Consider the following 15,425-nt stretch of genomic DNA (forward strand, 5'->3'; position numbering starts at 1 on the left):
GACATTTCAGCGCTTTTCTAGCACTCCTTTCCAGATACCTGGCAGAGATGTGCTCGGGGTCCGGATCAGAGCATCTCCTGTGACACTGACAATGTGTTCCACAGCCTCCGTGTCAGGCAGGCCTGGTGCCAGGGCCCAGCCAACGACACAGGGCCCTGCCCTCCAATGCCTGCCCACAGCTGGCCACAAGGCACACCGGCCACCTTGGCCACTGCTATACCTGACGGTGGTGTCAGGGAAGACCAGACAATGTGGTCTGCAGAAGAAAGAGCCAGGCAGCTCGGGGTGGAATTCCCAGCCCAACACAGTGGGCTGGGCAGGTCCCTTGGTGTCCCTTGGCCTCAGTTTCCTTATGTATGAGATGAAGACAGCAAAGCTGCCTTGTGGACAGAATGGGAACATGGGAAGGGGCGTTGTGCGTGGGGCCCTGGCACCTGACTGGTGTATTTCCTTTCTCCAGGTGAAAGGCCTGAACTTGGGACTGGGCGCTGGACATGGGGTGTGAGTCAGCTTAGTATCTGAGCTTTCCTCCTCTGTGGAACAGAACGAGGCCAGCTCCCCTGAGGGCACGGCCTGTGCCTGTCCCCACTGCCACCATTCTGCACCCTCTGCCCGGTCTCCTCCAGGCGCAAGAGTGTCTATCAGCACTGCAGAATGGGTGCCTGCACTGAGGGACGGCGGGCAGGCCTGGGCCTGCAGGACGGACAGAAGGGAGTGTGCGGGAGAAAGAGCAGAGCATGCAGGGGGGACCTGGGGAACTGTCATCATGCGACAACTGTCATCATGTGACGGCGACTCGGTTAAATCTCCCTCAGGGTCCCCAGGGGCCAGGCAGGCAAGCAGGGATGTGTGTAGAAGGCTGACAGACAGCCATACTAGAACACAGCCAGGGAGGCAGTGCAAATGGCGCCCGGCATGCAGGGCAAAGTCTAATGTGGAGCTGCTGGCAGAGCTGATGGTGCTGCCTGATGCTGGGTACAGTGGCTGAGTTTTCTGAATGTCTTATTGTTTAAAGAGAGAACCTAGAGTGCTGGGAAGGTGGCTCAGTGGTAGAGTGCTTGCCTTGCATACGTGAGGACCTGGATTCAATTCCTTAGCACCACATAAGCAGAAAAAGCCTGAAATGGCACTGTGGCTCAAGTGGTAGACCGCTAGCCTTGAGTGAACAGAAGCTCAGGACAGTGCCCAGTCACCGAGTTCAAGCCCCACGACTGCCCCCCTTCCCCCCCAAAAGAGTGAGAGAACCTAGAAGTTCCCATTTGGCTGTGCAATCTCCTGTTACTTTTTTCTTTCTTTTATTAAATCCTGAGTCGGGTACACAAAGCCCAACTGTGGCTGCGTGGGGAGATGAGGGGCCGGCCGGTAGAGCTGTGCCAGGCTATGGCCGGGTGTCACTGGTGTGCTCCCCGCACAAATCACCAGAGGATCCCGGAGTTGGCATCTGTTGCTGGTGTCCAGACTCTGAGTCTGGACAAGACCTAGGCAGTGAAGCTCAGACAGCCAGAGCAAGAGAGCCTCCATTGCCACCGCCTCCTCTGCCAGCAGAGCTCCGCTGGCGTCTGTGGCTGGAAGGGGCTGCATGCAAATGCAAACTTCAAAGGGGAGATGCACTGGGAACTGGTGGCTCCCACCTATAATCCTAGCTACTCAGGACGCTGAGATCTGAATCTAGGCTCAAAGCCAACCTAGGCAAGAAAGCCTTTAAGACTCTTACCTGCAATTAACCAACAGAAAATCAGATGTAGGGCTGTGGCTCAAGCTTAAGTAAGAGACAGTGCCCAGGCCCTGAGATCAAGCCCCAGTCCCAGGTCATACACAAAACAGTGTGTGCATGGGAGCAGAGGCAGAGTGGAGTGGAGGAGGGCCTCACCTCTGACAGCAGCTTCGAGACAATTTCCAGGGGGGCTTGGTTGATGGAATCGTCCTGAAGGGGAGACGTGAGGGCCATGTCCACGAGCGTCCGGATCTCTTTCAAGACAACTTCCCAGCGGCTTGGGTTGCTCAGGACTTTCTTGTATTTGTAAATCTTTTTCTGAGTGGGAGACACAAGGAGATACGACTTAAGGAGGGCAGAAGACTCGAGATGACATGAGGAACAGACGCGTGAAGAAGGGACCGGTGTGATCCAAGGCACAGGGTGCAGACAGCCGAGCTCCTAATACCAGAAGGGCAACCTCCGCACTGATCTCAATGGCTTAAGAGAAAAGAATTATTCTCTTTCCGATCGTCTCTTCTGCCAATCTTTGCAGCAGGTGTGGGGTATTCTGGGTGTGCAGGCCGGGCTGGAGATGCTGCCTCTGAGGTTCTCAGCGGTCCCCCGGAAAGCAGTAACACAACAGGATGGCCAGGATGAGGGCCAGGACAGGCCCGAGCCCAGGATGGCCCCAGAAAACCTGGGGCTCTCTCCACACAAACCTGGCAAGGAAGACAGGAGCATGCGCACCTCCGCTGGCTTCCAAGGCCAGAGTGGTGGGGTGGGGGCTGCTGTCTCTCAGATTTGAGGCCGAGGCAAGTTCCGCCTCTCTGACATCATGGAAACAGAGGTCGGAAGGCGGAGGTCCTGGCAAGTCTCCCTCCCGTCTCCGTCTCCGGAGCTGCCTGTCCCGCTGCTGCCCGGCCTGCAGGGACACGCCAACTGGATGGACTCATCCTTAAGTACCCCGCTCCTTGGGGACAGCCCCAGCAGCCAGCTGGGGTGACACGGCACAGTCTCTGAGCCTAAGTCTGAAGGAGGGGAGGGGGGAGGGGAGGGGAGGGCTCCCTGACTGCCAAGGCTCGAGCAGAAGCTCGCAGGCCTCCGCAGTCCCACTGAGCCGTTTCTGAGTTAAGAATCAGGAAGTGATTGAAGAAAGCACAGCTAAAGATGGAAGTACCGGAAGAAAAGTTCCATATCAGATTCAATGGGTAACTGGCAGAACGGGAGGATGAGTCTAGAGTCGCCCATACTTGGAACTTCCCATAAAGCCTGGGGTCCCTCAACTGTCAACTGGGTATAAGCGCCACACCCAGCCCATCAGCGTGTAAGTGATTCCTGGACAGAGTTCACTTCCTGGATGGAGTTGCATCTTCTCTTCTACAGTCCAGGTTCAACAGCCAACAGAAAAGAAGCTCTGATACTAACGTCTCTGAAGAACCACCCAGGCACAAAACGCAGAGGATTTTCTTTCTGCCATTGTTTACAACCTGAGCCACCATGCCCCGCCCTCTCCTGTCACCAGTCCACCTCTTTCCTCTTGGTCTCCTGCTCCTCTCAGACCCTGCAAAGCAGAGAAAAGAGGCTGCTGAGGTAAAGTCCGAGGTGTCAGGGGTAGGAATGGAGGGAATGGGAAACATTTCCACCCTTCCAGGGCTGGAAGGATTGCAAGGAGTGCAGCTAGCTCTGAGTGAGGACGTGAGGGGCGTCTGCCTTGGTGACATGACACACCTGGTCCCCAGAGGCATCCCTGAATGGTAACCAGCACCTTCCAAGTTACTATCAACGAGGCCACACTGCACCAGTGCAGCGAGCAGAGAGCCACTGCCTTCACCTGAGATCACAGCAGGCAGGCACAGCCCAGGGTGCCCAGGTGCGCTCCCACCCCACCCCGCACTCAGCATGTGAGCAGTCCTTGCACCTGGGAACGAGGCTGGGCTTTCGTCTGTACCCAGAGAGCCTTGTAATTTTCAAACAACTCACCATACATACCTAGTGAGTCCCAAAGAAAGCTACAAGGAGGCTGAGGTCTGAGGATTGTGGTTCGAAGCCAGCCCAGCCAGGAAAGTCCATGAGACTATCATTAACCACCAGAAAACCTGAAGTGCTGCTGGGGCTCAAAGTGGTAGAGCACTATAGCCTGGAATACAAAAGCTCAGGGGCAGCGCCCAAGCCCGAGTTCAAGCCCTGTGACCAACCAAAACAAAAAGGCACAAGGATCTGCTCCCAGACGGTCCCACAGAGGACGCTACTCGAGTGTGGTCAGCGCTCTTAGTGCCCATTCTGCTGGTTAGCATTAAGTCATTTACTCTGGAAAGAAGAATGACTTCATTCTTTTACGAAGATGATGCATGCTCATTATAAAATATTTAAACCATATTGAAAAGCATAAAAGGGAGAATGACTTAAAAGACCTCAAAAAAGCCCTTAACCCAGAAATAGCCATCATTAATATTTACTCAGCATCATTCCAAACTAGCCCTCACTTAAATGCTGCAAAGTAGACTGGCATCGTGGTGCATTTCAGAAACCCCACAACTGAAGAGAATGAGGCAGGAGGATCTTGAGTTCCAAAGGAAGGGGGTGGGGGGTGGGGGAAGGAGAGAGAGAGAGAGAGAGAGAGAGACAGACAGACAGACAGACAGACAGACAGACAGACAGACAGACAGACAGACACCCTGTCTTTCTAAACAAGAAAACCCAAACTGCAGGACCAGAGGTAACAAGTCAAAGCAGGACCCACCAGCAATGCCCACACTAACATGGTATCTCTGACCCAGCTCGGTGCTCACCAGCCACCCACCTCTGTGGTCCGGGAGGGTGACAGCTTTCTGAGCACGCTGGGGCACTTGCTTCAGCATTGTCAACGAACCCTGGGCACATACCAGGCGCCAGGACTTCTGAGCTGCAGCATGCCACAGATGAAGGCCCCCTGGGAACAGACTCTAAGACAAGGGACTGAGTGCAAATGGCGCGGGCGGCTGGTAGTGCTCCCCTGCGCAGTCCTGCTGGGGCAGAGAGAAGATCCACCTGCAAGTTCACCGTTCCAAAGCAGGGCGGTGCGGTGCAGGGCACTGGCCGGGGCTCCCCCTACGCTTCAGCATGCATACCGCCCAGGTCAAGCTGGCCTCAGAGCCACACACCTACACACTCGGGGGTCCTGGTGCCAGTAAGTGGTGGTGCTGGGGTAGTGGGCAGCTGCAGCGCCCCTGCAAAGGACAAGGGACTCGTCCAGGCCCAGCAGGAGACGAGCCCCCGGGCTCTAAGAGCCAGACATCAGGGACCGGCGTGGGGCAGAGCGAAGGGCTGGTGGGACCAGCAGGTGAAGGGGCGGCCACGATGTCACAGGTGTGGGGCATCCCAGAAGAGGCTCTGAACCCCGGGACACACAGAGGCGCCTGTCCAGGGCCACGGGGCCTGGCCCCTCCCAGCTGACACTGGAGCATGTCTCCTGGCAGGCGGTGCCTCAGGATGGCCTGGGCCTGGACTGTGGCCGGAACCCCGAATCCCAGGCTCCCTGCAGCTCTGCCCTGGAACTGTGCTCTTCTAGCCAAGCCCCCTCTGCCAGGAGGATGCATGGCTGGGTGGTGTGTGTGGTGTGAACTCTGCAGACCCTGGCATTCCTTTGAGCCTGGGAACTGCCTGTGGCTGGACACATACTGATGACACACACTGACTCAAAGCAGCTGACATGCTACAGCACATGGCCAGGCTAGGACAACACCAAAAATGGTCCCACAGAGTGTGTGTGTGTGTGTGTGAATAAGCAGTAGAAACTGAACGTGGCCCCCACTCCAAAGTCTCTGGTGGGTGGGTGTGTGTGTGTGAATAAGCAGCAGAAACTGAACATGGCCCCGACTCCAAAGTCGCTATCTGGCCCTTCGTAGAGAAAGCTTGCCTCGTTTCAACTCACAAGGTCAACGGTCTGCCTGGGGGTCAGCATACAAAAAAGATGCTCATCTTGTTACCCCCACTCCCAGCCCCCGCTGACATGGTAGAGGACGTAAAGATGGAATATGATATTTGACTTGGATTGTGTAAAATGGATAATGAATGATTTTTAAGATATAAATGTAAGTGTGCTGTGGATAAGGCTTCCCTGGTAACTCATTACTTTAGCTACTAACTGTAATTGTAACTCTGTAACTCCATAACCCTGTAACTCTGTACCTCTGCTTCTGCTGGTTTTTGAGCAATGGGAGCCCTAACCCAGCGGGCCATCACCACCCTTTGTTCGATTCCCCTGCTTCCCACAAGCAAAACCTTGGCCCCACCCTACCCCAAATGCTTCAAAGCCCCTATGGGCCGGCCCTCGGGCTGCTTCCTGGGATCCCAGCTCCAGGTGAGGTCCTGGCGCATCAGCACTTTTCATTCAATTTATCTTTTACATTTTCACTGCGGACTGAGAGGTCTCACTGCCCCTCCCCACTACACCGCCAGGGAAATGCGCATGAAAGCAAAAGAGAACCAGCCCAGCAACTCACATCTGTAATCCAAGCTACACAGGAGGCTGAGATCTGAGAAACATGCTTTGAAGCCAGCCTGGGCAGGGAAGTCACTTGAGACGCTTACCTCCAATTAACCGTCAAAAGCCAGAAGTGCAACTGTGGCTAAAGTGGTAAAGCACCAGCTTTGAGCAAAAAAGCTAAGGACCAGGCCCCAAGCTGAAGCCCTAGTACTAGCATAAACACCAACAAAAGAATCTGTCTACTGAGCTCCATCTCACCATCCCTAGCACAGCAGGGATGGAAAAGACAGGCCACAGCATGTGCTGGGAAGGAAGCGAGAAACGGAGCCTTGTGCTGGTGGGGGGTAGACTGTGCTGGAGCCACACTAGACACTAGAGTCAGTTTATTGAAATGCTAAAACATCAACTCACAGCTCAGAAACTTCCCTTGAATCTGTCCAAGAGAAGGAAAAACGTACTCTATACAAAGATCTGGGCACTGCACCCTGTGCGCACCCATCCATCAACAGAGAAACAGGGTGTGGTGGAATATCTAGCAAGGAAAAAGACAGCATTCTTTCTATGGCAATGCAGGTGGACCCACACCTGTTATGCCAAGATGACACACTGGTGATTCGCTTTATACAAAACATATGGAAAAGGAAATTCACAGACAGAAAGTAGACCAGTCCTTGCCCGGGCTGAGGAACAGCAACAGGGATGAGGCTGTAAGCAAGCTCAGTGACGGCAATGTTCTAAAACAAGACTGTGAGCCATAGCCCCTCCCACCCCGCCCTTCTATCAGTCCTGGGGCTTGAACTCAGGGCCTAGGCACAGTCTCTGAGCTTCTTTTGCTCAAGGCTTACTCTATCACTTGAGCCACAGTGCCACTTCTGGTTTTTCTGTGTATATGATACTGAAGAATTGAACCCAGGGCTTATGCATGCTCTACCACTAAACCACATTCCCAGCCCCGCTTCTCATTTTTTTGCTGGTTAAACTAGAAGTAGGAGTGTCTTACAGACTTTCCTGCCTGGTCTGGCTTTGAATCCTGATCCTCAGATATCATCAGCCTTCTGAGCAGCTAGGATTACAGGTGTGAGCCACTGGCTACAGTGGGTGGATTTTATGGCATGTAAATTATATCTCAAATAAACTTCCTTTTAATGCCATCCTAGGGGACAAGTCATCAGACAAAGCCAAAAGCAGTATAGCTAAATAAATGTTAAAAGTGCAGGCTTTGTAATCAGCAGGCTTCAGCTCAAATTCCAGCTCTACTTCAACCATCCATCTATCCATTCATCCATCATCCACTAATCCATCTAGCCACCCCCACATCTTGCACTGATTCACCTATTACACATATCTGTCCATCCATCTGTCCATCCATCCTCTACTTCTCTACCCACCCATCCATCTAGCCACCCACCCACGCATTATCAATCCAGTCACTCAACAAAGATACTTTAGAACTATCTACTAGGCTGTTTCAGCCCTGTGTAAGTACTAAGGATGCCACGGTGAGCGAAGCAGAGCACCCCAGTGCTCCCAGAATTTAGTCTATTACTTACATCTTCATTTTCTCACCTGCAAAACAGGAAACTAACTGTCAAAGGCTTGATGTGAGCATCCACAAAGTAAGACACACGAGATTCTTCATCCAGGCCCTGGCTACACAGCCACTCTTACTGATGATCACCCACATCCAGAGCACGCAGGAGCCCCACCAGCCAGCAGAGCCAGCCAGCAGGTAGAGCCTCCTGCTCCACGGCTGTCCTCACCCTCTGGCTTGTCAGTGAAGGGACGTTACCTGGGCAACACCCGCCATCTCTCTGGAAACTGCTCCTGAGCAGAGGCAGGCACAGACGCTGGGATCTCAGGCGTATGGGGGGGGGGGGCGCCGCGGGGGGCCAGAGCCTGTAGGCTCTTCTACCAGCAACAAGCTGTCACCAGAAATGGGCTCCCTGCCAGGAGAGGTGTGGCTCAAAATGTACTAGAAGCACACCTCTGGAGGAGGGAGCTGTGGCTCTGAAGCACACAGACGCCAGCACGCATGCTCCCACCCCACCACAGAGGGGGAAGGGAGCGGGGAGAATCCCACCGAGATGATCAAGCTAGAAGGATTCAGCCTGGCTTTGCAGCGCTAGGGTGGGTCGTGGAGCAGAGCTGCCGGCTGAACTTAATCAGAATGGGATCCGAGTGGCCATCCAGAGCTTTGGTCACACTGTCACCCTGCAGCTGCCAGTAGCTACCACACTGCATGGCAGACAGACAGCATTTTTCTCTACCACGATGGCTTTACTGGGCGTGCTGTCGTAGAGTCCTGGTGTCCCCTCTGCCACCATGCCCGAGGCTCAGCTCATCTGCCCCTCCCCCAAGCTTCAGGCCAGCCTGTGTGCACAAGATGACCCTGCTTGCTTCCAACCCCTGGGGATGCCACCTCAGGCTCTTCCCTCCCTAGTGTGGGGGGCCCCCAGGCTGCTTTACTCCCCCGGCAAGCTGCCGCCCCCTGGCTTCCCCGATGTGGGACGGGCTATGGCTGCCATCCATCACTGCTGCCAAGCCAGCGCTCTAGACGCCCTGGCACTGGTAGGGGATTCCATCCATCGCCTCAGCCCTCCACAGGGCATGGAGAATGCCGTTTTGGCTTCAGATTTGACAAAGGCTATGTACCTCTCTCACACGTTGCTCTGCGCTTTGGGTCTCAAGGTCTTCAAGACCAGCTCCTCACCTCTGAGCTGACCTCCCTGGACTGCGCAGACTCGCTGGGTCTCTCCGGACTCCTATCCCAGGTCCCCAACTCCGCCTGAGGGCTCTGGCCAGTTCCTGGGTGAGCCTTGGTACAGCTGACACCTGCAAAGGAACTTTGTTCCTCCCCGCCCCAGGGAGATTTGGGCATTCCCGAGCCCCAGGCTTTGAAATACCAAGAAGATAAGCACCTTCACTGGATACGCAGATCTCATTGTAAAATGTCATAAATGCTTGTTCTGCTTGCTTCTGTTACAGACAGGCCTTTCTGATCTGTACATCTTCTAAGACTCTGAGTATCTTTTCTCTCTGACCGGGATTCCCCCCCCCCCCGCCTCAGGCTGCCTCCATGAACCAGCGCGTCCAAGTCCCTGCTTCCTGTGGACACCTGCATGTCCGTGAGCCCATGCCAGGCCACCTTCTGCCAGGGGTCAGCCATTACTGCACTGTTGCGCACTGTTGGCTGCCTGCTGGTCCGAGCCCCAGTGCATTCATGGATGGTCAAGGTGGGTGTGGGGGCACCTCCTGCAGGAGAGGCGGGCCGAGGATCACCCTAACAACGCTGCTCAGAGCCATAAAATGGCTGCCAAGACAGACAATGACACTGGAGCACAAGCCATCTCCCTCCTGGGGGGACTCTCCAGAGGCCAGGCCTCCGAGCTAAGCAGTTCATGAATGTTAGCTTCCATGGTCCTGACAACAGCCGGGGGGGGCGGGGGGGGGGGAGTGTACAATTAGCCTCTTGCATAGACGAGAAACCATCAGGCAGCTAGTGAGAGAGATCGGGGATGGCCTAGCTCTGTACCACAGGTGCCCGACTTGTGCCCTCCACGCCTTCATTCACACTGCTGCCTCCTGTCCCAGGGAAAGCTGAGCTTCCCCTCCCTGGCTGGCCAGGGCATTTGCAGCCTGGCTGAGGCTGGGCACCCAGCTCCTATCTGCCTAAAAAGCCAGCTTCCAAGGAGATGCGATTTGCTTGAAGGAGGAATGCAACCTGGGTACTCAGCTTCCTTAGTGCCCACTGGAGGCAGACTCCTTGCAGCCATTACTGTTGCTAAGGCAACAACCAGGCACAGGTGGGTGTCCTGCTCCACTCGTCCTGGGCATCGGCTGGTTGCCTAGGTAACCATGAGTCTGGATGATGAGATGACCCAGCCTTGGTGTCATGCTCCTGTCTGGGTACCACATCCTACTTGCATGTTCAGAGACTGCAGCACCCCAGGCCCCATGCAATCAACAGTGAGGGTGTTCAGCACACTAAACACCATATGTGTTGTTTTACTCATAAGCTACAGGTAAACTCTTTGGGGGCAGGGAAGAGGCCTTGGCTGCCACTGCAATGTTCTGTGTAGTGCCTGGAGCCACACGGGGTTCAGGAAAAGGTGCTCCCCATAGTTTTAAGAAGGCAGACAAGAGAGAAACCACCAGAAGGGTCCACAAATGTGAATTAAGTGCTCCTGCTAAGGCATCTGGCATTGGATTCTCTAACCCACTGTCAGGGAATGCTCCAGGGTCTGTGTGGGACCCAGATTCCAATCACAGAGCTGGCTGGGCCCAGAGTTCAGGTACACGGACAATGGATGCAGCTGAGCCTCAGCAGAGGGCTCTAATTCACAGGCCCGCTGTTACGCTCCCACCGGTGGGCGCCTTGTGTTCTCCCCTGCCACAGGGAGTTGGTGACAAGGAGCGACAAGTACCCTGCCCACGCTTACACAGCGGGTGATGTGGATCGAATTGTGCCTCCTCCCAAGATGTCCCAGTCTGAACCACTGGAACGTGACATGACCTTGTCTGGAGGTCTGTGCAGATGAGGATGCGGTCACTCTGGAGTAGGGGGGGCTGTATGGCCGATGACTAGAGGTGCCCATGGGAGCGTGCGTGCACGGGAGCGAATGCCATATGAAGTTGGAGGCAGGGGCACGGGCCAAGGCAGCCAGCCCTCAATGTGGGACTGTGGGGGCCAGGAAAGTGGCTCAGTGGTAGAGCACTTTGCCTTGCATGCCTGAGGCCCTAGGTTTGATTCCTCGGCACCACATAAGCAGTAAAAGCCAGAAGTGGTGTTGTGGCTCAAGTAGTAGAGTGCTAGCTTGGAGCTGAAGCACTGAGGGACAGCGCCCAGGCCCAGAGTTCAGACCCCACGACTGGCAAAAAAAAAAAAAAAAAAAAAGAAAAGAAAAGAAAAAAAGAAAAAAAGTGGGACTGTGTGGGGCAAGAACTCCCAGGGGTTCCAGAGGCCCTGCCCTCCTTTCACTTGGCACTTGGCCCCCAAAACTGTAGAGCACACAGCCTTCCTTTTCAAAGCCCCTCATTTATGGCACTTGGTGGTGGTCACCACAGGAAAGAAAGCCCACGCAGAAAGTACTGACAAGGCTGGGCTGGGCTGCTCCACGCCTGGCTGGGCTGCTCCACACCGGGCTGGGCTGCTCCACACCGGGCTGGGCTGCTCCACGCCGAGCTGGGCTGCTCCACGCCGAGCTGGGCTGCAGCTGTCCCCGCGGCCCCATCCGGCCCCTACTTCACCAAGGAGGCAGCGGGCCTCTGGGACCACAGGTGGCAGCTTTCTGCTCTCAGCCTGCCCTCCCTCTGCGGCCTGGGGCAGCCTGATGTCCTGTCCCTTGGTGGGGAGCAGTGCCAGCATTCACCCGAACGCCTGTCCCTGGCCCCTGCCCTGCCTCGGGAAGGCCATGATGGCTGCCTAGCTGGGCACCTGCATCATCAGTGACCTCAGCAAAGCCACCTGGGGACCCAGGAGGCTGCAGGAAGAACTTGCAGGAGAATTCAGGTGAGGAATCAGCTGGGGATGATACAGGTCCTTGGCAAAGAAGAGTGGAAAAGGGGTTCCACTGAGTGCTTTCCCAACACACCAACCAACACCAGCTACTGTCCATCTGACCCGGAATCCCGGCCTCCCCCACACCAGTCCGTGCTAACAGCACCTCAAGCCACTGAGCCAGGGCCTGGCTACACATCAGAACTACCTCAGGGCTTAACAAAGCCCCAACTACCCCAGAACCCCACCTGGACCCATCAGGCTGGCACTGTGGGTGGTAGCACCAGACATGGGCACCTTTTTGGGCATAGCTGTTATTTATAGGTGTACTGGCATGCCCATGTTCACAGACGCATAAAAGGAGAAAAAACTGCAGCCCACCAAATAATGGAGGGGTAAGGAACTATAATGCATAGTGTACCTACCCGATGGAGTATTTCACAGCCTTGAAAAGGAAACACAGACACACGCTACCACATAGGTGAACCTTGAAGACGTTCTGTCAAGTCTATCACAAAGGGACGAATCTTGCTTGACTTCCCTCATATAAGTCCTTAAGGTCTTACACGGTTGAGTAGGGGTTGTGATGCGCGGGGGAAAAGGACAGAGCTCCAGTTTGGGGCGACGAGGAACATCTGGGTATGGGTGGTGGCAACGGGCATGCAACAGTGTGAATGTACTTAACCAACAGCTCACTTACACAGGGCTAGTGGGCGTGGCAACGTACGTCTGTAATCCTAACTACTCAGGAGGATTCTGAGCTCAAGACTAGCCTAGGCAAAGGTAGCATGATGGAGGAGGTGGGGAAAGGCATGGCTCAAGAACACTCGCCTAGCATGTGGGAGGCCCCAAGTTCAATCCCCAGTACTGACCCCCCACCCCAAAAAATGAAGACTAAAGTTAACATGGTAAACCATGTTGCCTTGGGCCCTGAAGGCAGGGGTGCAGTGCATGAGACCATCCCCTAAAGTCTGTGCGTTCTGGAGAGGCCTGGGGAAAGGCCCTCAGCGGGCCCGGCGGGAGGCTGACCAGGGCAGGACAGCTTGCTGAGCGGAGGGTCTCCACGGGGTGGGGGGTGGAATGGTGTCCCAGGACGAAGAGGTTGGTGGGAGGGCATCGAGGTGGGTCCAGACCTAGTGTCTTGATAAAAGGTGCCAGTGGACGAGGGTGCCTTGCCCAGTCACCCGTGAGAAGACCACCACACTGAACCATGCAGTCTCTGACTTCCCGGAGTCCAGACCTGTAAGGTACGTTCTGCTTTTGTTTATAAGCTCCAGCTGCCATTGTTTTACTACAGCTCCCTGAATGAACTAAGAATGAAAAAGGCCCAAGCCCCCAGAGCTACAAGGTGCCAATGGCTGGACTGTCCTGGGGCTCAGGAGACCAGCAGGATGGGGTGGGGGTCAGCTCGTGTGGTGCGCTGCCTGCAGCCCTGGTGTACTCCTAGCGACCTGGGAGCCTCGGGGAAGGCCTTAGGTTTACCGTCAGAATTGAACTTGGATTTCCCTCCAGCTACTTACAAGCTGTGTAGCCTCAGTTTCCTAGCTGTACAATGGGCTTACTAGGGGCTCTGCCTCCTGGAGCTGCTGAGAGGGTTAAAGCTAATATTTCAGGTTGATACATGATAGCTGAGTTCAGTAGCCACGCTCAAAAAATAAGGTACCTAGAAAGTTCTGAATGTTGGCAATACAGGAATGCCTTAATTATGGTGGTTGTAACAGCTCACAGTTAAAAAGCAAGTGAAGGAGCGTGCGGATAGCTCTGAGGACCCCATCTCACGACCACAATCCACCGGGAAATACAGAGCCACAGACACACAGCTAGGCACCCACAGAGCCCAGGCTCCAGGCCAGCTGTCTTTGCAGAGGTAGCTGGCCCTGGTAGGAGGTGTGCTTGCTCAGCTTCACCCATAAGGCTTCAATTACTTCAGGAAGCCGCACCCATAACCATACACTTAATCAAATAAGAGCAATAAAGACCCATCCCCATCGCTAGGGGTTTCAGAAATTAGGACTCTAGTGGTGACAAAGTCCTGTCCTCAGATCTCGAACTGCTCAGGGCCCAAGGTCTAAGTCAGTGAGAGAGGGAGTGGAAAGTCACTGGAGAGCCTGTTGATTTTTCTTTCTCTAGTCGGATGAAGCAGGTGCAACACAGCGGGGTCAGCTTTGGGGTCCCTGTGTTATGTCCAGAGATGGCCTCATGCTGCACACACGGCTGGCTGGCAGATATCTGGCTTTCTCTTTGCACACCAGCTGGGACGTTAGCCAAACCAGCTTCGGGCAGTTTCCCGTCAGTGCTTTGTAAGCTGCCTCACACGCACAGGCTCAGACAAGATGCTCTTAGAAATATGGAAATGAAGACCCTCAAAGTCCTTTCACCCAAACCTCAGCCGTGGTACAGTCCTCCTGGCGCCACCGCCAGCTTCTGGTCACGTGACCCACTCCTCCTGGCCGGGGCCAGCCCTGGGTCAAAGGGGTCTTTGAACCCAATTACTACCAGGTCTTCCATAAGACTGCAGGGGGTGTTTCATTAATTACTAACACATCAGTGGAAGGACTGTGCTGGGCAGTCTCAGGTGAGGCCTGGAAACCAGGGCGACACTGGGAAACCTCCCGACCCTAGACAAGGATTTCCTCCCCGAAGTCTCAGGGCAGGGCCCCTCAGCAGGGACCTCACAGTTTACTCAACTAGTGACTTTAAATAGGGCACACACTTCAAAGGACATCTGGTGTGTTTGCGGCTTGGTTTGGAAGCCTCTGCTCCTTGAGTCACCCACCACAAAGGGCCCTGATGTATGGATGCCCTAGAAAGAGGATCCAGTTCCGTAATCCAGTTCCAGCTCCCAGAATCCAGCAACTAACTATCCCTGGCTGCTTTCAGATGGGCTTCAAAGGTGAGACCCACTGCTCCTTCCCAGGAGGGGTCCTGGGCACGGCAGCAAAGGGCTGAGCCTTCCTGGGGGAACCCTCAGACAGTCACACGGAGAACTCTACACCTAGAGAAACCCAGCTGCATTCTGGGAGCCTGAGTTCCAGACAGCTCCTGGTAAGAACACCTGGAGGCGACCAGAAGTGATGACGTGCTCAGTCACTCACGCACTGCCGCAGGCTGGCAGGGACCACGCAGCAGGGTCCGCCAGCACAGAAGGCATCGGGCCCTGGGTGTGGATTCTGGTTCAGATGTGTGAGTAAATTATTTATTCTGAGGGTCAGGGCTACCCACCTCCCAGGGGACACTGTGCAGCACGGATGAGGTGACACAGACGGTGAAAACTGGTAGTCAACTCGGTAAACATGCACTGGACTTCCCCCCCCCCCCCGACTCCCTTCAGGCTGTGGCAGCGGTTGTGGGGCCCGGGGCCTTGTGAATCCCACTGAGTTACTGAGCGGAGAGGATGACCCTCTTCCATGGAGAGTTCAAGGCTGTGACAAGGACCTCAAGCGTCAGTGGCCGGCCGTGAACGGGGCCCACAGGAGCCTAGCGTGCTCTCGGCCAGTGTCCAGAGGCCCTGGAGCTCATGGGTGCTGTAGGTTCCCGTGTTTCTGCACATCTGTTCTAGCCTGGCAGGCAGATTCAGCCTGGTCTTCTGCAGGGTTTTATCCAAGCGTGTGGCAAGCTCCCACTCCTTTTCTTCTACCCTACTGGCGACACAGCACCCTGGCACTCTGCTGCCAACGGGAAGCAGGTCCATCTGAGGGGCATCGTGTTTCCCAAAGCAGGTCTTTCTCAGGCTTTGTGCAAAGCTGCCTGGAGGTCCTGGCAGGGCC

At 55.0% G+C, this 15,425-nt stretch overlaps 1 protein-coding gene across 1 annotated transcript in view; it reads right to left on the reverse strand.

Annotated features, from left to right (window-relative positions):
- LOC138823552 (C-Maf-inducing protein) overlaps positions 1-15,425 on the reverse strand; it is a 153,975-nt gene that overhangs the window by 28,751 nt on the left and 109,799 nt on the right. The window contains exon 4 of the mRNA XM_070016942.1: positions 1,871-2,032. Coding sequence (XP_069873043.1) covers positions 1,871-2,032 — 162 coding nt within the window. The remainder of the gene's footprint in view (positions 1-1,870; positions 2,033-15,425) is intronic.

Source organism: Dipodomys merriami, unplaced genomic scaffold, assembly GCF_024711535.1.
Source record: "Dipodomys merriami isolate MVZ:Mamm:240054 unplaced genomic scaffold, mDipMer1.0.p SCAF_120, whole genome shotgun sequence".
NCBI lineage: Eukaryota > Metazoa > Chordata > Mammalia > Rodentia > Heteromyidae > Dipodomys > Dipodomys merriami.